This window comes from Antennarius striatus, chromosome 9 (genome assembly GCF_040054535.1).
Source record: "Antennarius striatus isolate MH-2024 chromosome 9, ASM4005453v1, whole genome shotgun sequence".
Classification (NCBI taxonomy): domain Eukaryota; kingdom Metazoa; phylum Chordata; class Actinopteri; order Lophiiformes; family Antennariidae; genus Antennarius; species Antennarius striatus.
This window is the reverse complement of record NC_090784.1, coordinates 9,461,758-9,484,845: the sequence shown is the minus strand read 5'-3', so window position 1 is coordinate 9,484,845 and position 23,088 is coordinate 9,461,758. Positions and strand designations below refer to the sequence as shown.

At 38.6% G+C, this 23,088-nt stretch overlaps 1 protein-coding gene across 2 annotated transcripts in view; it reads left to right on the top strand.

Annotated features, from left to right (window-relative positions):
* Positions 1-22,740, top strand: part of LOC137601998 (focal adhesion kinase 1-like) — a 55,542-nt gene extending 32,802 nt beyond the window's left edge. Inside the window, exons 24-37 of one of the 2 annotated variants that reach the window (XM_068324509.1) lie at positions 38-127; positions 245-449; positions 7,345-7,456; positions 11,203-11,280; positions 11,618-11,806; positions 12,337-12,462; positions 14,432-14,494; positions 16,595-16,634; positions 17,487-17,590; positions 17,835-17,843; positions 18,979-19,134; positions 19,659-19,739; positions 19,897-19,982; positions 20,789-22,740. In XM_068324509.1, the coding sequence (XP_068180610.1) occupies positions 38-127; positions 245-449; positions 7,345-7,456; positions 11,203-11,280; positions 11,618-11,806; positions 12,337-12,462; positions 14,432-14,494; positions 16,595-16,634; positions 17,487-17,590; positions 17,835-17,843; positions 18,979-19,134; positions 19,659-19,739; positions 19,897-19,982; positions 20,789-20,915 (1,466 nt within the window). In that variant the 3' untranslated portion in view covers positions 20,916-22,740. The remainder of the gene's footprint in view (positions 1-37; positions 128-244; positions 450-7,344; positions 7,457-11,202; positions 11,281-11,617; positions 11,807-12,336; positions 12,463-14,431; positions 14,495-16,594; positions 16,635-17,486; positions 17,591-17,834; positions 17,844-18,978; positions 19,135-19,658; positions 19,740-19,896; positions 19,983-20,788) is intronic. The other variant, XM_068324510.1, reaches the window with a different exon arrangement.
* Positions 22,741-23,088: the final 348 nt, after the last annotated feature.

Genomic DNA, 23,088 nt, shown 5'->3' with positions numbered 1-23,088 from the left:
ATACTGTGAATGTAACACAGTGGGTCCCTTTTTTCAGCATCTAAAGGTAAACTTCCCATAAAATGGATGGCTCCAGAATCCATCAACTTCAGACGATTTACGACAGCCAGTGATGTCTGGATGTTTGGTAAGTTTAAGGCTGTTACTTTATTTCTTCATTTCAGGTCTGCGTTTCCCCTGTGCAGTGTTTAAAAGCCTGTATGTGTCTGTCTGGTAGTGACCGAGTTTCTCTCTCTTTACATAGGCGTCTGTATGTGGGAGATCCTGATGTTTGGCATCAAACCATTCCAAGGTGTGAAAAACAACGATGTCATTGGCAGGATTGAGAACGGCGAGCGACTCGCTATGCCCCCCCAGTGTCCTCCTACTCTCTACAGCTTAATGACAAAGTGTTGGTCATATGATCCAAGCAAGAGGCCACGCTTCACTGAACTCAAAACACAACTAAGGTGTGTGCTTAATGGAAATTGTGTTTGTGTTTTTTACAATGCTTTGTCTATTTGAGGTTTTGTTTGTTGTCAAGGACACTTTGACTTTTAGGGGGAGCTTTGCCTGGAGAGTTGAGAAGTGATCCTTTTCTGTGACGCTTTACTTTAAATAAGAGGTTGTTTAGATTTAAGATCTCTGTATCATTGCTCCAGTCTGTGTCCTGCTGACCAAGGCTTGTTTTGTTGGTTATTTTAATACTTTGGTCATAATTATTTACATGAAATAGGATTATAAAAATGGTGAGCGCATGGTGGTGCAGTGGGTAGCGCTGTCACTGCACAGCAAGGCGGCTCCGAGTTCGAGTTCCGCTCTGTGCAGAGTCTCCCCGTGTCTGTGTTGGTTCTCTCCGGGTTCTCTGGCTTCCTCCCACATCCTAAAACATGCGCTTCAGGTTAATTGGCCAATCCCAAATTGACTGTAGGTGTGACTGTCTGCGTGTGTGTTGGTCTGCATCTCTGTGTGGCTCCGCGGTACACTGGCTCAGCATCTGGAGTGTCTCATGCCCTCAGCCAGCTGGGATAGGCTCCAGCTTCCCATGACCCACAACAGCAGATGAAGCAGTTCAGAAAATGGATGTATTATATGTATGTATGGATTATAAAAATGATAAGGCCAGTGGCCCATTTATTTCAAGATGATTTTATTTGTATTTAAATATCAATGTCACCAACAGCCTTCCAGAGAATTGCATGCCACACATTCTTTCTGGATCTCTGGATTCAAATTACAAAGATGTTAAATAGAAGTTTCAGAGCTCTGAATTTCATCATAACTAATGATATTCTCCTTACATCATCCTAACAGCAGGTGTCGCTGTTTACCCCGCTGGTCATAGTAGATTAATCAATGCAAATATACAGTACTGTATATATTTGAACTTTGCCTGCATGTGTAACGTCATACTAGAATGAATATTAAATATTGATAAACCAGGCAAAATAATTGATTTCTGTACAGAGAAATTTCTTGGGTAAGCAGAAAGATTTTTAATCTAGATTAAAGTATTGGTTACATACCATTAAGATACGTTGTAATTGTCATTTTATGTATGACAATTATGTTATATGACAATTGTTTGGATTTTACAGTGTTGACAGAAGGAGACTTTTTTGCTATCCTCATTTATCCCTGTTAAATTTGCCAAGTTATTTTGATGTATGTCTCAGGGATATTGTCGTGGGTATGTCAATTTGTCTGTAATAATTTTTTGTCTCCTACATGTTTTGCAGACTATATGATATTACATACTACATTTACAAAACTTTGTACAGTACATGTATTACTGTGATACGTATTTGTGCCTTTTAACATTCAGAACTTCTAAAGACATGACCGCAAAACTCCCAATCAACACCCAAAAAAACACCTTTCCCATTGTAATCTGATGCATGAAATTCTTTTATTTTCTCCATTTATATTATGGAGCCATGATATTACCAGGAAGTTAGGGTTGGGGTTACTTGATGGACCATGCTCCATATCTTGTTTGGATAGGTTGCATTATTTTTGATATTGTAACAAGGATGTCATGATGATGACTGCAGTAGATTGAAAGAGAGGTCTCAACTTCCCTCTTGATTAAATGTAACATTAGACTTTGTAACCAACCATAGAGAGACAGAGACAGAGAGAGATCTTATATCTTATATAAGTCATCACTGATTTTCAACAGAAACAATGTTGTAACCCTGACTCATGCAGTTTCACATTAATGTCTGGCCATCACCATCTTAGTACATGTTATCTTGGCTGCAAGCACAGGTGTTAATAGTTGCAGTCTTCAAATTGGCACCTCAAACAAAATAGAATTGTTCAGTTTAGATTCTGAAAACATCTCGGTTATAACAGATTGCCAGCATTAATAATATCTTCTGTTTTCTGGGCTTGGATTTCTGTTAGAACATTGATCTATTATTATTGTTATTATTATTATTATTATTATTAACAACAATAATAAAAATAATAATAATCATAATAGTATCCCAAAAACTAATATTGTTCTTGGGATAGTTGTAGTTGTTTAAAAGACCCAAATATTGAGTTACACTACATATACTTGTTCATCTTGATTCTTGTTGATGTAAAGTAGGATGCGCTGGTGAGTAGAAGAAGTGAGCCAGACATGATTCAAGGATTCAGAATCATTCAGACATGAACAAACCTGTAGTTTTTGGAAATGAAGTCTCTGTCTTACGTCTCATGCTTAAACGGAACACAAACATAATTAGTAGTGGTGCTTAGGAAAAATGTGAACTATAACAGGTTTTGATATCGCAGAGGACAAACTGTTGAACATGATCTTGAGCAGTGGCCTCACAAGAGATAATTAGAGTTTTCATCGGCTGCTGATCAACATGCAGATCTAGAAAATGGTATGCATCCATCCAAAGAGAGCCCAGCAGCCTCTCTTAGTGCACCGTCAAAGAACAGATGTTAGCTGCCTTGAATTTAAAATGTTGCGCCCCATCAAAAGTTATCAAAGATAACAATTGATGTTCGCAAACACTGGAATACATGCAATGTTGACATGTAGTCAAGGCTAACCTCTGCATCTGAGTGAATGCAGTTAAATCACTAGATAAAAATTCCATTCTTAGTCGTTGTCAAAATAGTATTTTTTTAGAATCTAATATAATTTTAAGTTAATGACGTTGCTTTCTATCACTGAATTACGTAACTTTTTCCATTGCACAGAACTGGCGGGAGTTCTTGAGAAGGGAGGGTGCAGCTTGCTTTTTCCTGTCTCTGCTTGCTTTTCCAGTAAACCCTTGATTGAACAAAGAGCAGATTGATGACTGCACTCGATAAAAAGTGATAATTTCATGCAGAACGTGCTTCACTGTTTGGGACGTGAGGTCAAAAATCATGCCTGAGAGTATCGCTTCTCACCAAAGGTGCAAGTGAAGAGGAAAAAGACAACATTTTAAATTAAATGGGAAAAATTAAATGTAATGTATGAAATATGTGCATTTTTAATGCGCAACATCAAACAAAGTAGAACTGAACAACAGAGCTTTCAGCACTGCAGCGAGACTCATTATTTCTTCCACAATGCATTTTCTCTCTGCCATTTTTCTCCTCGCAAACATAGAAACAGGAAAATAAGAGTACACATTTAACTCCTGTGGTTTTATGAGTTTGTCTAAACCCAGCATGAGTCACACTTTAAATTCCACCATGATTACAATTCTGTTTTCTTTTCTCTCATTTATGTCTACTCTTCAGTCTTTATTCTACCTTTTCAATCTGAACTTTTTTTTTGACATTCACTTTTTTATCAGTCATCTTGGTGCTCTCTCAAACACTCTGGCTATAAATAAGTTCTGGTTACTGTGTCTTGGTTTGTTCATCAGTGTGACATGAGTACAATGTGTTTGTGGTTGTATATTTTAATGAGCTGGAAACCTGCTGTAGAACAGAGTGTGTGAACTGCCCTCTACAAAATGTACATTGGCATGAACAATTGGTGAGGAACCCTTACTGTGCCCCATCATACCAGTGTCTTGGAAAACAAGTCAATATTGACCATGTTAGCTGTGGTCCTTGGCTATTAAAAGGGGAAAGTTATGACATATAAGGTTATACAGTTTGGTTTGCTTTGGACGGCTTTTATATCATAATATCAATTATAGGGCAGTCCTGCCAAGTATGCAGTTCTCAGCTACTACTTAAGTGTGTGTGTGTGTGTGTGTGTGTGTGTGTGTGTGTGTGTGTGTGTGTGTGTGTAAACTCACACACACACAATCGGCAACTGCCAGCAGCTACAGCTATGTAAAGAACACAGAGTGAGAGAAAATAGACAGAATGAAAGACATAAGAAAATGCAAGCAGAACTGCAGATTTGGGTTCCCCGGTTAGAGCTCCCTGCGTCGAACTCTCAGATCATCCATCTGTGTAGGACTGTAGCTTGTAGTCTGTTGGGGTTTTGTTCAGCTGCACAATATTTTTGTGGAGTATCACAGGGATCTGGGATCCTTTGTGTTTATTAATGTTGGCGTCCAGTATCGTAATGGTAACATCGATTTTTCAGTTGTTATGCTAGTCTCTAAGAACGGCTTGACTGGATATACTCTAGCACAGCTGGACTGGCCTGTCCTTAAGGTAACGTTGTTGTGTCATCATGGTTTTGCCTGTCAGGATGTTAATTTTCCTTATATTCAGCATCCCTTTTGCTTAGGTCTTTGTATAGTAAAGGTGTTCAGGAACCAGGTTTTGATTGTCTTAATCATTAAAGTAAGTTATTTTCTTTGCATCTCTTGCTCAAAGGAGAACATAACACTTTAAGCAACTCTGTCTCCAACAATAGTCAAAACAAATCACCATGTTATTTGTTAGAAGCCGTTATAATTTTTTCTTCTGTTAATTGTGCCTGCAAAGTCGTAGCACTTTCAAGCGTTTTCAATCTAAGTGAAGCTTCCATATGCATCTTTCAACAGGGAAATGCTTTCTGTTGTGTTGTGTTCTGAAGTTCAGCAGCAGCTATATTTGGGTTTTGGGAGATCTTGCTGTCTTCCAAACAACATGGCATTTCCTTGCTGCTGCGATAATAAAAGAAAGAGGGAACTCTACATCTTTTAAAGAGACCTCTGCATTGGCGCACGTTATGTCGCATGAAAGAAGAAATAAGTTAATTTCAGTAGGTTAGCATGTTTTGCTGCTCTTGTATTTATTATAAACCACCCTATTGAATTTATTTATTCAGGCTACATGTTAATAGTTCAGTAAAAAACACTACTGTATTATGAGTCATTTAACTCCTTGAAAATGCTCATGTTTTGTTTTTTAATTTAATCGTCATTCGAATCATTATCATTTCACTCTACAAGTGTACAGTTCCCTGTGAGTTATATATTTCTGATTCTAAATTTTGAAGACACAGCACATTTCTTTCAGTTACTGCTCTGCAGAATATAGTGACATTTTGTTTGTCCTTTTTTACGGGCTGTAAAGGTGTGCATCTGACAAATGGTTTCTGAATTTGGTTAATTTAAATTTTTTAAGGTGCATTTGAACTGAGGTGATTTTAATGTCATTTTATTATTATACACCTGTGATAGAGGTTATTATCTACTCATCAGCACATACATAATTTTCCAGAATTGAGCTAGTGTGTCCTCAGAGACAAATTGTCTATCTGATATGTCTTTAGATAAGACCCTGCTTGTTTGAGTCATGACAGGGTCCTTGTATGCTTGATGGAAAACCGTTTCTCCTTGGATCTGGTTTATGTCTCACCGAAAGCCCAACACCCACACTTTAAATCAGTAGCGGCTGTACAGGTGAGAAACATGTGGGCTGTAAGCAGGGTATGACTATACAGTCTATGGTTGTGCAGTCAGCTTTAGTCCAGTGTTGCTCAACTCACGGCAGACACAAGTTAACAGTTAATGTTCAATGACTGTACACAAGTGTCTTCCCTATGAGGTCAACATTACAATGACAATAAATGTCTGAAGCATCATTTTAAATCATTTAGAGAGGCAAAATGGCAAACTTATTGCAAAACTGAAAGCATACTAAATGAAGCTTTACAGCTTGCACCCACCACAATGAAATATTTATGACCGTAATTAGGTGTTTCTGGTCGTCCGTATAATTTATATGGAAATAAAGTACCACATACCAACTATAACTTCCAGTGGTCTTTGTACAAAACAATTCTAGCATAAGTGCTGCTGATTATTAACTGTTACCTAACACATGTCATTGATTAAATAATTGTTATATCAGATATTAATTATGAAATGTATAGAAAGTTGCATTCAGGGGCATGATTAATAATAGTGTACTATATGTTAAAGCCAAGTGTGTGTTGTAATGATGGACGAGAAGGACAGGACCTAACAGAAGACTGACTTTGACAGGTGCAAGGACACAAACACTTAGCAGGAGACAACAGAACAGGAGGGTAATGATGTTACTACAAATAGCCCTTACCCCTGTCAGATGGTAGTAAGCGTGTGTGGCAGTGTGGGGTGTGTGTCTATCGGGTTATTCAACCACTCCGTTTTCAGTCTGAGTTTGCTTCAGCAGCAGTTTCCCAGAGAGCAGGTCAGTAAGGATCATTTTAGGGACACAGTCCAGTGTGGATGTGGAATGTTTTTTTTTGTCTTTAATTGATTTTTTAATCAATAGTATCCTAAGAAATTCTGCCTTGTTTTTGCTGATGCAAAATGTATTCATGTGTATTAGAGAAAATATAAATAGAGCTCCGACTCTCACAACAAAGTCATTGTCCTCATAAAGAGTGATCTCTAGTTATCTAACGTGTTTGGTTGTGGTTGTTTTAGTAAAGGTGAAAGTAGCTGTTAAGGACAAATACTTTTTCACAGTGGTGATTTAGTTATTGACTGGCTCTTTTGCCTTACAAAAAAATTATGCTTTCAAACTTTAAATTAATGTTTACTCAGGTTGTCAGTTTTTATGTTGAACTTTGAAAATCAACGCAGTTTATTATGCTACACATAAAAATAGTGGAAATGAGGAAAGGGCTGATACTTTCTCATTATTGTCGTCTGATTTTTGAACACATTTTTGAAGAGCAAACTGTATGACTGTTTAAACCTGCACTCACGTCAGCATCCTCCTGATCAGTTTGATAGGCCTAACAACACATCAGTAGATGCTACATTACAAAACTGTATGATCACTTGGTTGATGAAATTTTTTAATGTTTTTAATTATGGGCATTCATTTTTCGTTGAAGTGCTCACAGATGACATTGAAACATAACATAGTGTGATTACGTTTATACATATTTATCGCCTATCTGTCATTTACCTGCGCTCAATATAATAACTTTAGGCACCAGGACTTTTTTATTTGGCATCATCTTGTTTTATTCCTTGTTTCCAGCACCATATTAGAGGAGGAGAAGCTGCAGCAGAAGGAGAGGAACAGGATGGAGATGAGGAGACAGGTCACTGTTTCTTGGGACTCCGGAGGGTCTGATGAAGCCCCACCAAAAGTAAGATGAAACCTCATGTGATTGCTTTTATATGAATGTACAATTGATATGCAGGACATTTTGATTTTCTAAAAATGATATTAAATGTTGAGAGAATATGATGTAAATCTAGAATGTTTTCAGTAAGGTACAAAAGCTTCCAAAAGGTTCAAACAAAGGAAACCTTTTGGGCAAAGACTCATTGATTAGTTTATCCTTCTATCACATTTATACACGGATGTCAGCTTTCTTTTATGACAGTTTCTGTTATGATTACAACACTGATAGTGAAGTGAGTTTAGCAATGCAGTTTCATAGATATTTGCAAAAGAAAACTACTAACAATTTTTACATATAATAAGGAAAAAAACAATAAAATCCGGGATAATAAGCTGAATTTTTTTTGTTCTGTTCAAATGTCTAATCAAGGTAAATTTTATCTTATGGACAGTTTTATAAATGTTATGTTTTTATAATTATTCCCCTAAACTCCACTCCCACTTCACATCTTGTTGCCCCAGCTGCTGGCTGCTTTCCAGCCCTAACAACCCCGCCCACCCCATTGTCTGTCACTTCCAGTTTGGTTAGCCATGTGTCTGAATTCACAAGCTTGTTATGGGTTTTTTGTGAGGGGGGTTGGGGTGGATCAGTGACTCATTCCTGACTCTAGAAGCTGCTTGTGTAGATTCTCATTCATCCAGGTCATGGTGCTGTTAAAGGTTGACTCAGGTTACTGGACTTGTAGCTGTTTTAGAAATGTCTTTTAGCTGACCTTTCCCACCAGCCAGACTTTATTGGGGAGCCCTGTCTAATGAGAGGAGAACCATCTTGAGTCCCTAAATGCAGTCCAGTAACTTCTATCAGTAGATGATCCATTTGTTTTTATAAGCAACATTTTTGTATTTCTATTTGTAGTCAAGGTGTCCCTCCCTGCCTTCCACCTTCTGTCTGGATTGTTTGTCTGCTCCTTCTCCTCACCTCCACTGCCATCCAAACCAGAACTTTGCCTCACAGCTTTCCCTCTTCTTTGGAAACCCTCACCCTTCATCATCCTGCTCCTCTTTTCACATCCCCACTCCTCTACCCTGCTCTTCATGTTTAAGATTTCCCCATCACTTCTCCAGCCTCCTCATCAAAAAGACCACTGACTGCAGTTGCTTGTTCTCGCAGCTTAACAAGTTCAATCCTGAATACAAATTTCTTCCCAGCATGACCCTTTACTCACGACATAACTTCTGTCCTCCACCCAACAGTAATTCACACAACCCATCCAATGGCAGCTGCCTCAAAACAGGCTGCTGGTGGTCAATGCATTTTATTTAGTATTTATATAATATTTAATCAAAACCAGGTTTGAACATGAAGAGTTTTACATTAGAGTATTTGTAGTCATGGTTGTAGACAATTATTTGATTCTAATTTATATATTGACCTCTCTCTCTCTTTATCACTGTCTTTCTCACGCTGTCTGTCTTCCTCTCGCACTCTTTCTCTGTCTCTCTCTCTCTGTCTCTTTCTGCCTCACGCTGTCTCTCTGTCTTTGAACTATGAGTGGAATGTTTTTGATACAATGCTTCCAACCACCTGTGACTGTTATTAAGATGTTTATGCTTTATCTGGCGGCATGTTTCATCTATGCTGGACATGCACTTGAATGTCCTCCATTATTGAATGCAGATATAGGTTTACCTCAGGCATTGTGTTGATAAGCCCTTGGATTATCAAACCTATTTCTAGCCTGTTCAGGATGCCTGTCATAAATCTTACATCACTGGCTAACAGTCAGTCCCGACAAACATGCATGGAACTTTAATACTGTACATAATGGATAAGCAAGAAAAGGAAAATATTCACACTTAATGTAAGAGATCTTATGATCACAATTTAAATCACACAGCATTTTCAGCGAAGTGGAACCCCAGCTGTAGCTTTTAGACTTCAAATACTATGAGATATGTTGTAATTCAAAGCAATGCAATGGGTTTGCATTGTGAATGAAATTATTTCAGGATGGTTCAATGGATGTGCTGCGTGAAGTTTGTAAGAGAATTCAGACAGCCTCTATAAAGACATGAACAAAGGTCTTCCAACCTTTGCCTGTTTGTGTAGCACTGGATCTCTGTCACCTTGATCTGCCTGCTGGTTGCATGCCAGTAGTGACACACATGAACTCTGTTTGGGGGGTGATTATTAGCAGTGAAAACTTAGTCTTCCTGCTGAGCAGCAGCGACGCCTGACCTTGAAAATGTCTTTTTCTCAGCTAATAAGTATGACTTTTACTCCACTAAAAATTCAGCGATTGAAACATGATTGAACTAGAATTTTCCTCAGTAGAGCACATCCCTCAAAAAAAACAATCCTGCACATCTGTTCAACTCTTACAGCATAAGATAGAAAGGGATGTGGTCCTATGTAGGACGTATTGAAATTGTTGGTTACTATTGAAAAGTGTAATTTTAACATTTCAGATTCACTTCATTTATTTGGGTTCTGCCTCCAAATGTAAAGTGCTGCTGCATCGACAAGCTGAACTCACACTCCTGGATTTGCAATTCAATTGAAAATGCTTGACTCATCTTTTTATTTGATTGTTCCTCCCTACGTTTTAATCCCATACTCTACTGGATATCTCCAGACTGTGACCAGTTGTCTTAACATGGTTTGACTGTCCGGTCTGATTGAACTCATCCTTCCGATTTGTCTCCCTGTTGTTACTGCTTTTTTTTTTCTCCCTTCATTTTAGACTTAGTATTCCCATGGAAATCTACTGCTGCTATAGGCCACGGGATTCAAGATATAATTTTGCTGATGTTTAAGACCCTTTTGTTTGTCTGTGTGTGAGCATCACGACCTGCTGAGTCTGGAGCTTCTGTTTGTCCTCAGTTACTTTTTGTCTCTTTTTGTCTTTCCTTCTTTTTTCCTTTTTCTTTCCCTGTCTCCCTCTACCCTGTTTTTGTTTGCTGTCTGTTTCCCTCCATGTGCCTTTGTCTGTCTTGCTTTCGGAGGTGTGGTCCAGAGAAAGCTACTTTGAGAGGCTGTGGAAGGTAGAGGTCACAGTACTGCCAGAAATGAACTCTGTGCCAGAGAAGCTTGCATCATGTTGAATTACATTCTAAGGAGGCAAAGTGTTCCATCATCAACCTTCAACAGTTTCATCATCAACAAGTGAGGCTGCAGGTTGACCAAGCACCTCTGTATTAACTTGAATTAAGCAAATTGTTTAAACCAGTTAAGAAATATGAATTAGTCAACATTCTTTCAGATGCAAATTGAAAACTTTTTACTTTTACTCTATATTTGGTTTTTTAACAAATTACAAAATCCCGGTGTTTGAGGGTGAGGTCTTTGGTGAACATGCAGCTGCAACACTTGACATACACATACATAACATCTAACGAATGATTTCAGGGGCCTGTCATCACAGTTGATAACATTAATAATAATATCAGCTCTCCATGGTGTCTGGTTTTTAACAGAGACCATAGTTAGCACCAGTTCAACTAACTTGGACTTGCAGCCCAGTGGGTGTTTCCTGTTTTGATTGACAGCTAACCCAGCCACACAAACAGCTCCTAAAGGTTTGCGTGTCGATCTCCTGAATGACCCAGTGTCTTGTCTTCTGGTGTTCAGTTTGGGTAAAATGATGAACAAGCATTTTTAACTGAATTTTCATTTTTCCCCGTCTGCCTTTCTATTTCTCAACATTCTCTCCTCTCTTCACCTCTCTCTCGCTATCGCTCTGTCTGTCTCTCTTGTCTGGCCTGTAGCCCAGTAGACCAGGCTATCCCAGTCCTCGCTCCAGTGAAGGCTTTTACCCTGGTTCCCAACATCCTGGACACTACCAGGTACAGAGATGAAGTCCATGAACCACAGGAGGCAATATGCCATTTTTCTACTTGTGCTTGGTTTACAGAAAGTACATCCTGTAAGTCTAATTTGGATATAATTTAGTTGAGGGAATTGCCAGTCTACAACCGTCAGTATCTTGGGTTTTAGTCTGACAAGATATTCAGAAGGCTGTGACTTGACTGCATTCAAAGAGGGTCATAATTCAGGTTGACTTAAATAAGTAATTAAAATATTAATCTGGGAATAAACATGCAGTAGATAAACACATAATTATTATTTAAAATATGCCAGTCTAAGAATGTGTGTTTCTCTTTCTTCTCATCCCTGACTCAGATGGCAGGGTACCCCGGCCCTCACACACTCCCCTCTGTGCCCAGCGCCCTGTACCCCCAGCAAGCCGCCATGCAAGATGCACACCATGCACACACACACCCCCGCCATCACGTCCACACACACTCACATGCTCAGCTCCTTCCCCACCCGCATGGACATGACACAGCGCTGTGGGGCTGCACGGTGGAGGTAGGAAGCCAGTCATACAATCATACATACACACTGTGGTACGGTAATGGTCGGCTGGAGTACAGACAGACAGACAGACAGACAGACAGACAGACAGACACACACACACACACACACACACACACACACACACACACACACACACACACACAGAGCAATGCTTTCCTCATGACAAGGCAGGTTATTATCCAAATCCTGTTTTACCCAATATCTGTTTTGTGTGTCTGTGTGAACATTATCACAGCACTCATCAGTTTTGTATTTGTGTGTGTCCTGTGTGTGCATGTTTCTTGTCATAAATGACTGTGTGTGCGTGCGTGGTCCTGTGCATGTGTTGGTGGCGTACATATGTTTCTATACTTGTCTTTTGTTGCATGTTTGTATTTGTGTGTGTGTTTGTGTGTATGTATGTCTGTGTGTGTGTGTGTGTGTGTGTGTGTGTGTGTATGTGTATGTGTGTGTGTGTGTGTGTGTGTGTGTGTGTGTGTGTGTGTGTGTGTGTGTGTGTGTGTGTGTGTGTGTGTGTATAGGACAGGGCAGTAGACACACAGCAATGTATAGGCCAGCAGTGCCTGTTAATGGAAGAACAGCTGATGATACAACAGCAACAGATGGAGGATGACCAGAGGTGGCTGGAGCAGGAGGAAAGGCTACTGGTAACACACACAGACACACATTAAATACACACACATTACTAACGACAAACAACTACAGTTAGTCTATTTTAGCTAAAGATTACACACCAAAATAAATCTAGTGGTACTTCAAAGGCAAATTAAGACATTTTCACTTTTATTTTTCTGCAACTTGAAGGACATTTTACTGACGGAAAGGTATAATATAGAGAGACGGTTGTAGGAGTCGTTTTTTGTGTGATGTGTGCATGACACAGTGTGTTATCATTTCATGTAACGGGGATATGTTGTTTTGCTGATTGTGTTGAGGAATTTATTTTAATTTTTGTCATGCATGTTTTATTTTTGTTAATGGATTTATGATCACATCAGTTAATAGAAGTTGAATGAATGTAAAAGCTAACACTTTTGTCTTCAGCAGTCTTGACATTTGTTCTCAGCTGCTGTGTTTGATAAAGATGTAAAATCTTCAGAGTATTACTTGAAATTTGAAGCTGGGGTGAAGTGGGTGATTGCCATGAGAATGTTCTTCCCATTGGTGAGTGAAGATGAAAGAGAATTTCTGGTTTCAGTCCAGAAACACGTTAGTAGGGAGAATGTTAAGGTGATTACAACTCTTTTATCATCTTATAAACATTCTCAATCAGTTAAACCTGATTTAGCATGATTTTGCATCTTTCAATCAGGCTGCATGTTGTTTGCTTTAAAATTAAAGACGAAATAAGTGAAATGCATCAGGGGATTTATGCGCACCATTAAGTCAGTATAATACAGATATGGATCGAGGTGAATCACGCATTCATGTTTTCATTACCTGTTATTTAGATTTACTTTACCCTAAAAAAGCTGATTCAGAATGTTGTGGCCAGAAGGTTGGGTTACAGGAACTCACTGCCTGAAAAGCTGCACTGGCTTCCTGTTTTTTCTAGAATTGATTTCAAGTTATTTTACTTGTTTGCACACATAAAGGTGCTACTGAGTGAAGTTGATTACATTCATTATGACTGACTCATTTTTCCAGTAAATCTCTCACACTAAGAAATGAACATGGTTTCTGCCTAGACTTATTTCTGACCCTCTAACAGTGAAAGTGAGGGTCCCAAAGTGCGGATGTTTGTGGTGGTTCCGTGTGTGTGTGTGTGTACGTGTGCGTGTGCGTGTGTGTGTGTGGTCTGGGTGAATTCCATGCTAATGATAGGCTTAGAGAATCTGACAGCCGAGTCAACAGCCTGTCTTTGACCCACAGCCACTAACTGACAATTCACAGGGTTTCTGAATATCTTGGGAGGTGCGCTCACATATGTGTGTGTTTTGCAAACTGCTTGGTTTTTATAATGCTGTCACATTAGGGAGGGGCAAAGAAGAGGAGGGAGGGGGAAGAATGGTTGAAAAAGAAGTGTTGACGTTTTCCCAACACTTTTGGCTCATTGGGAGCAGCTCCATCCCCCTCCTCCTCCTCTTCTTCTTCCCATTCTACTTGCGTCAGAGTCATACATAAGTGCTCCGAAGGCAGGGAGCTGGAGTTTAATCTGAAGACTTCTTCAATGAAACCTCTGGTACAGAAGAGGGACCACGCCAGACAGCACAGGACTCAGTTGTAGGAGCAGACAGAGATGCAGACAGACATCGAATAGTGTTGGACAGGACAGAAAACCATAATTCACTACAACACCCTGAACACAAACAGCTCAACACACAACTTTGATGAACTTCAGGGCGATGCTGGTCTTCAAGTCCTGTCTTGGAAAACTGGTAGGAAAGGAAAAGTGTGAGGGCAAAAAGTTTTGTTTTGCTGGGTGTGTGGCTGTGTGTGAGTCTTGTTATGTTTCAGACACGGTTTATTCTCAAAGTGTGTGTCTTTTGGAAAAATAATCACTATTGTTATTGGAGGACTTTTCTCTCTTTAAATCTCTAATGATAAGCAAAATGAAGTGACATTTTTTGAATCTCACCTTTTATGGATAAATCATTTTGAATTGTATTTGTATAGAAACCAGATTCCAGAGGCTCCAGAGGAAGCCTGGACAGAGAAGAAGGTGGACTTCAACCTCCAGTAAGTCACTCTTTCCTTTATCTCCACCATCTCACCTGGTTGATGTTGATGCGTGCTGCAGGATGGTTGCGTCAATACGGGGGCTGGATTGTCCCAGATGAATTTCTCCTGACTAACCTGAACATGATGCATCTCTTTAAGAAGAAAAAAAATTCTGTTGGTGTTTTCAACAGAGAATGACATGAACAAAGTAGCAAAGGGTCCTCCTTGTGGTTGAACTCTCTGTAACTGACCGCAAATTGTGTTCTGTTTTTACTAAAACAGAGTAATGGTACAGGGACAGGAAGTGACCTGATGGGGATGAGGCCTACAGCAACGGGTCAGTGGATTCCCACATCCACAGTTATTAATAGAGTACTGTAGCAAGCAAACAAGAAGTCTTGGAGTTACAGTAACTCAGCATGCTGTGGAATAACGTGTCTTGGAATATAACAGGATATTATATTCAAACATATTTTTCAGTGCTGACAGCCTGGAGGTTACATACATAGAATATGTCCATAAAGTAAATGGTCGGCTGGCACAAAGGTCTGTTTGGACTGTTATGCTATGTAAAAAGCAGTAAGAAGTTTGATCCGCTGTCTTTGTCTTGATTTAGAGAAAACTGAATATCAGTGTATTTTGAACAAGTGGTTGTTATTACAATCGATTAAATATTCATCTTTCTTTTTAAGATACTGTGACGGGCACATTCTGACATCTGTCTTGATAGATCAAACTATTAATTGTGTACGGTAATCAAGAGATGAATCATGTGGAGACATGCTGCAGCATCAGTCCATGTCAAAGAAGACATCATTCCTTGATTCTAAGATTTGTGATCAGTTACGAGTTAACCACTCATTTGTTTACATTCTGAACTGTGGAAATGGTTTTCACAGTGGCAGACACACTTTTTAGCGTCACAACACGTGTGTTTACCAGCTTTAGACACCACCAACACAAAACGGATATGGTTGAAAAATATCTTCATCACAATTTTTTTTCTTATCCTGATTTTTATATATATATATATATATATATATATATATATATATATATATATATATATATATAAATTTTGTATAATGACGACGGGGGTTGTTGTGTTTTTCTTGAAGTTCACCGTCAAATTTTATTCTCATACTAAATTTTTCATTTTTTTTTCATCACTCCTTAAAGTGTGACTTTGGAGCACTGATCAGTTGAATGTCAAGATTTGAATGTCAGTCTGTTATGTTCTTGATGCCAGCAGAAGTAAGATGTTCGAGCAGACTGAAGTTGCCATGGGACAGATATTTTTGTCTCTGTAATTCGTCTCTCTGCATGTCCTGCTCCTCCCATTTGAATGACTGTGGCTTGTGGTGGGAAAGGGGTGTGTGTGTGTGTGTGTGTGTGTGTGTGTGTGTGTGTGTGTGTGTGTGTGTGTGTGTGTGTGTGTGTGTGTGTGTGTGTGTGTGTGTGTGTGTGTGTGTGTGTGTGTGTGTGTGTGTGTGTGTGTGTGTGTGTGTGTGTGTGTGTGTGTGTGTTTGAGAGGGGGAGACAGGGAGAGGAATTCTGTAGTAATTTTTTTTTCTTGTGTATTATGGGTTTTTCAGACCACAATGCTGATTGTACTGAGGCTGTGGAAGCCTTTGTACTATTTAATTGTTTATTCATTCACTGGAAACAGAGACTTTCAAACCTGCTGAACAAAAATTCAGCTACAGCAAAATAAATATGTGACAGGGTTGGTACTACAAGAAGCGTCTGTGTCACGAGTTACGTTACTAGTTATTGATGTGTGGACCTGCTGCAGTTTGTTTTCTGGTTGGAAAGCGTAGCACCAACAAAGGAAACATGTTTTTTTTATCCTATTGCAGGCAGACATCATATTTAACATATCTGACACAGAGCACACACTAACAGCAACAGAACCAGCTCCTGTCATGGAGAGGACTGTGTTTTTGTGTTTTACAAAAACAAATTGAGACTCTGGGTTGTGTGACAAGAACATTACATTCCCTAAATGTTTCAGAACCACCTGTTTGTTTTTTCCACTTGAATGTCTGATTTCTGAAAAACTTTTTGTTAGCCAAGCTCTTGCTAACCCAATTTCTTGTTTTGTGTTTGTTTGTGCAGCCAGGAAACCAGCACATATACCAGCCCGTTGGCAAAGCAGGTAAATGACAAACCATTGATGGACTGTAGTTACAGTACCACGATCACAATAGTTTTATTCTCAGTTCTCTTTATGTCTGTTTACCTCCAAATGCACTTCACACACACAGCAGTACAGAGTTGTGTTACAGTAGAACATTTCAGTCTGTCTTCTTTGTAAGCTGCTCACCGTTTACAGTGTGTTGTCAGAATATGACAGATCTGGTTGTGGTAGACGGGCTACACATCCTGCCCAATATGCTGACTGACTATCCACATCCTTCAAGCAGCTGGAGAAAACTTTGTATTTCTATTTTTAATTTGACATAAATTCTGAAGATTGGAGAGTTTGAAGGACAGCCAAGATATGTTTTTAAATCATGTGTGAGTATTTTCTGTTGGTCTGTATTTATATAAATTTTAAACAAGACTTTCATGACATCACCTTCCTTGGCAGACTGTTGGAATTTTTTCTGAATGAAAATATCCTGCTGCAACAGGGCTTCACAATATCATGTGGTATGAGAACATGTGTATTATACCATGTGCATTTGTTTAGATGTATAAATTCTACAGTACCTATATCATTAATGATATTAGGTTCATACATATCAATCTTTGAAAATTTATGACTTATGACTAATTTATGACTATTTTGTGTAGTTACATTTTCAATGTAACTGCACAAAACTGGTTATGTTGTTATCGGGGTAATTCTGGTCTAAAATTTTTATGTCATGGCTACCAAACACTGAACTGAACTGTGGATTATAGAAAATATAGAGGTTGCTGTAGAATGTAAAAGTACAAATTGTCCAGAACTTTTACAAGACTGTGAAAGTGAGATTTTTTTTCATGTTTTTTTTTCCTGCAGAACATGCAGCACCCCCAAAGAAGCCCCCAAGACCCGGGGCTCAGAGCCAAGTGGGAAGTCTGGCTTGTCTGAATACTGGAGACAGTTACAATGATGGCGTCAAGGTACACAAATCCAAAATGTAACACAAACACAAAACAGAAATACTTCCACACAAACATGCTTCGAAAGATGCTAACTAAAAAATAAAATTTAATCAACCTTGAAGAATTGAATAGGAACCTTTTCCCAGTAAAGGTCGCATGTTTTCTAATGTTTAGAGCATTAATATTTTTTTCTTTTCCTTCGGCTGCTCCCTCTCTCCCTTCCTCCCCTCCTCCTGCACCCTGCCTTACTGTTGACCCCTAGCCCTGGCGGGTAAGCAGCACACTGTCTGTGTGTGTTGACTGTGCGTCTTGTCTGATAGTTGATCACAAACAGATTAATTTGGTTCTTTCTTTCACGAGTACTTCAGATTTCCTGTGCATCATATTACACCATCTCCAATGTTCCCAAATAAACAAGTAAACATGTTTTTCATTCTGAGTTTCGTTGTTGTCGTATGTCTTTTTTCTACTGTTTTCTTCCCATCAAAACTAACATCGAAATCTTCAAAGTTGTGTTCCTTTAATGGTAACAATATTTAGCCCACTATCACACTGGACATTTTTTATTTTAGATAGATTTTGACTTAATGAGCCCTAATCACACAGGGTAGGGGTAAATTATGGGGATTGATATTTTTCTTCTGATTGTGATCTGAGGATCACAATCAGAAGTAAGTGTTTAATACATTAGATTTTTACATTATGGAGAATAGGGGATTGCTGTATATCCTTTATGTTATGAGTCAGAGCCCATAATGTCTACACAGTTCAGGTCAGCAATCTTTTGACAGGCAGATATTAATAAATATGAGGAGAACCATCAAATGTGAAGTTAATAAAAGTCAATCAAGTAATGTCATGGAGCCAAAGGCACAGAAAAGTAGAGAGGATGGTGAAAGTCCAGGCAACAAATGTCAGAATTCATGCAGATTCATGAAATTTTTGTGGGATGAGCAAACTTATCATTTTATGATTAATAGATTGTTAAGATTTGATCTGCCTATAAAGTTTTGTATAAATTTAATTAACTGGTTCCAGTTTGTGTGAGTTACCTAGTGGATAGAATATAGAATTACATGTTGCATTTTGTTCTGTCAGAGCATTAACCCATTCAGTCCTTCATTCATTCATCTAATCATTGATCTGTGTAAGGTGCAAATGTGGTCTCTCTACTCCTTCTCAAATTATTTAACTATTTTAAAATGACACAAATTATTATCCAATTGTTTGTAATTAGGGAACGGCATGATTCACGCATGTCTTTGTGATCATGTGGGATTTGTACAGTTGACGATCAACAATATTTGACAGATTTTATAAAAGAACACTTGTCTCACTTAACATGCAGGCCTGTGGAATTTTATCCACTGTGTTAGCCAGTAACTCAATGCCCTCTCATAATTCAGCTGCAGCCCCAAGAGATAAGCCCACCTCCCACAGCCAACCTGGACCGCTCCAATGACAAGGTGTACGAGAATGTGACGGGGTTGGTCAAAGCAGTGATTGAGATGTCAAGCAAGATTCAGCCAGCTCCTCCAGAAGAATATGTTCCCATGGTTAAGGTAACTACGGCACTCTGCAGCCCTTATATACTCCTGTTTTTCACACCAGTGTCGCTGTTTTTACATAGTGTTTTGTATTAGCTTGACTAAGTCACCCTGCTTTAAATCAGTGACACTTTACTGCTCAGATTAATCTGGATTTGTAATTCTTGTCTCATCTCTTCTTCAGACTCCACAGATCTGTATTTTTATGACAATACTAGATTCCAGTGTGTAATTAAAGGCTGTCCATTAGTCCTTCTGGTTTAAATTCGACAATTGGACATGGAATTGTAGTTCTTTACTGTTTCTCGCTAGCCTCATTTATCATCTAAATTAGTTTTCTGAAACACTTCAATTTTATTTGTAAAGAGACCATGTAAAGGAAACATACATGTTGCTGTTTGATGCATTGTACCAGAGTTGGCTTGAAGCTAATTTTCATTTGCAGTCCCTCAGAGTAAACAGCATACAGTATTTTTTGAATGCCACATAATATGCTTGTGTAGTTTTCTTTCTGCTTTGTAAAATCTTGTGTATTTTAGGATGTGGGTCTGGCATTGAGGACGTTGTTGGCCACAGTGGATGAGACTCTACCACAACTCCCAGCCAGTGCACACAGAGAAGTAATAATATTCACCATATACACACACATTCACACACTTATTAGCTGTCTTAAGTTTGGAGCCACTTGTACTTTTTTATTCTTAAATCCTATTAAACATTTGCACAACTGTTGGTTGATATCAGAGCAAAATTTAATGATGTGGTTTTCTTGAATAGATTGAGATGGCACAGAAACTTTTAAACTCTGACTTGGCAGAGCTAATTGGGAAGATGAAGTTGGCCCAACAATATGTGATGACCAGGTATGATGAAATGAACAAACAACTGTTCCTTTAAAAGCTGTTCAATAATATTAAATCACTGTGTCTTGTATTTATAAGGTGGATGCTCTCAATGACATTTCTTAGTGTCTCCCACCACAAACCTAGTAGAGATGGATTTATAAGGACAGTCAAGTCAAAGTCAAAGGTTCCATCCGTCTTTTTGTCACAATTATTTGCTGGACCCTAACTTTAGTTGTTTCTTTTGTTACAAGCTGTTTTTCTTTCCTAATTCCTTTGTTAAATTTGATTTTTGGACCAGACCTCATAGACCATAATAGTGAAACTACTGAGCTGTTACCAGTCTACTAATGACATTAGATGATAGATGCTCTCCTAATACTCTAATGTGTCTGATATGACTCGACAACCATAATATACATATTCCTTGCCTAAGTAACCTTCCACCTAAATCTAAATTTTTTGACGGATGTTTTTATGAACTGCGGTACTTTAATTTTTTCATTTGCCTTAAAGCATTATATTTGCTTCTGCTTTAAATATTTTACTTATTGATTCCACATCACCAACTCCTAAAACTTTTCTAGAATGTTATCAATGAATTTGAATAATCTACAGTACATTAAGTGAGGATGTGAGTATTTCTTGCTTGTATTTTCCCTAAAGAACAGATCCTGTCTACTGCAGTGTTTTTTTGATGCTACCACAGAGGAGAGCCAAAGCCATGATTTCTATAATTATACAAGCAGGAGCTTACCTATGTTGTTGTACATATCTCACTACTCTGTATAAGTTATATATGTGTGTATATGTGTGCTCTGTCTTAGTCTGCAGCAGGACTATAAGAAGCAGATGTTAACAGCGGCTCATGCTCTTGCAGTCGATGCCAAGAACCTGCTGGACGTCATCGACCAATCACGGCTAAAGATGATGGCTCACTCACGACCAAACTAGCCTCCTTACCTCAGCAGGGCCGACCAACAGGATATGATCTGATATTTGTGGGACAGCATCAGTATGGTTACTGTTAGCAGTGGAAAACAAAAGGCAGCCAGAAAACTGATGATGTCAATCATGATATGTGAGCTGCTTGACATTAGAGGAGAACATAAGAGTCTGTGAAGAATTATTAGATGTTGAATCTTGTGTAAGCTGCAGTAGTACGTTCATCTGGGATAAAACTCTCCACCACTGTGACGAATTTCATAAAGAACAGCAAAAACAATTCCTGAATCAGGGACTTGGGAGGAATGGTGTTTGCTATGGGCAATGATGGGACTGGACCTGGGAGTAATTTATTCTGGACTTGATATCTAAGCCATCAGTACAAGTGGAATACAACTATCAAACAAAGTCATCAGAACCTGATCAGACTGCAACAACACTACATGAGGCTACACTGCAGGATTGAACTCGGACACCAGCTGGTAGCCATGTCAATCATTTGTTGATATTGTGTGTTTCGAACTTTCAATGTGAACCTTCTCCTAGGCTAAAGTTGAATTCTTTTTATTTGGGAAGATCAAACCAAATGTTTTGGGTTCCTGTTCTGAATGGACACTTCAAAACACTAAATATGGCTTCTCCCTTTTCTCTCTTCCATCCATTCCTGTCTTTCCTCTGTCTATCCAGATTTTATTTATGAACTCAGAAATTTCAGAGGAGGACAGATGGAAGGAGAGATGTGAAGAATAACCGTAAACCTTCAGACACTCGAAAGCTAATCTCCTTCCTGAAGAAAGACCACTACCCTTCACCTTTCTTTTGTGTCACTCACCTTTTTTCACAGTTCTCACTGTCCCTGTTCTACTTGAAGTCTTCCTTAGATTCTCTTTGTGCAGGTTTTAAAGACTCCAAATGTGAAGAATCCAACTCAGTCTGGGTAAATATCAGACGTGAAACTACCTTCTCACACTCATTGTAGTCTACTGTGTTTTTTACACCCCCCAAGTGTTTCCAGTCTTCTTGCTCTGCGTTGGTATTCAATCCCAGCATCGACTCCTTGATTATTGTAAATGGGAATTCTATCAGGATTTGTTTGAAGTGACTAAATACTTCTTATCTTGGTGAGGAAGAGGATGCATCATGTTTCAGATTGGTCACTGAGTGTGATTGAATCCTTCTCAAATATGATGGGTGACACACTTTTATCAGTCCCCTCACCCACTAGTGTCACAAAGTGAATTCATCAGGAGGCACAAACACATTCACAGTGGGAATTTTTGTGCTTTGAGTTGTCCCAGTTTCTGTCAGGAGTAACTCATCAGATATATCCCTCCTAATAGCAGGAAACAAACGCACATGAAATGTGGAGCCACAAGACCCTTACCTGAAAATGCAGCAGATCACACGTGTCTTTGTTAATACTGACCCCACATGGAGATCATACTGCTATCGAAACATACTGGTGACTGTACTGGTATAGCATGATATACTGGTATGGAGACAAGCGTATTTGCACAGCACCAAAAACAACTACTTTTTTTTTTAACTCTATTTTACCCAGAGTTGATTTCCATATTCAGCCAGCAATGACACTATCAAATATCTGGGTTTTGTAGGGATAAAAAATTCAACAACAAAAAATGAACAATAAAAATCTATTTTAACTCCTTGTTGCATAAATCTGCTCATGTTGGTATATTGTAAGCTATACTGGTGAATTGTACAAAACTCGTACTAGTAAACACTGGTTTTTATTTTGTCTTCAAGGCTACATCAGCCATCTTGTCAAATAGAAGGAAAAATTAAATGAAATAAAAAAATTATGAAATGGAAATCCACTGTCCTACTTTTTGTCTGAAATACACATAATTTGAAGTCTTTAAGAGAAACAGTTGACATACTGCTCATCTCATTAATGTATGCTGGCATAGGATTTAAAATTCAGCAAACAGACAACTGTAAAGCCGTAAATGTTCTGATTCATTCAGACCCATTTGTTTGAACCTGCCATGATCAACAAAAATTTGACAAATGACAATGTTCACATACTTCTCATACAGGTGATGTATTAAAAAGAAATTCCTTCACAACTAACTCAGCTTGGAATATCAAACTGTTCTAGAAAGCCGCCTTACATGGAGAAAGTGTGTGTGTTTATGGTTAGTTAATAAGGAACTAAATT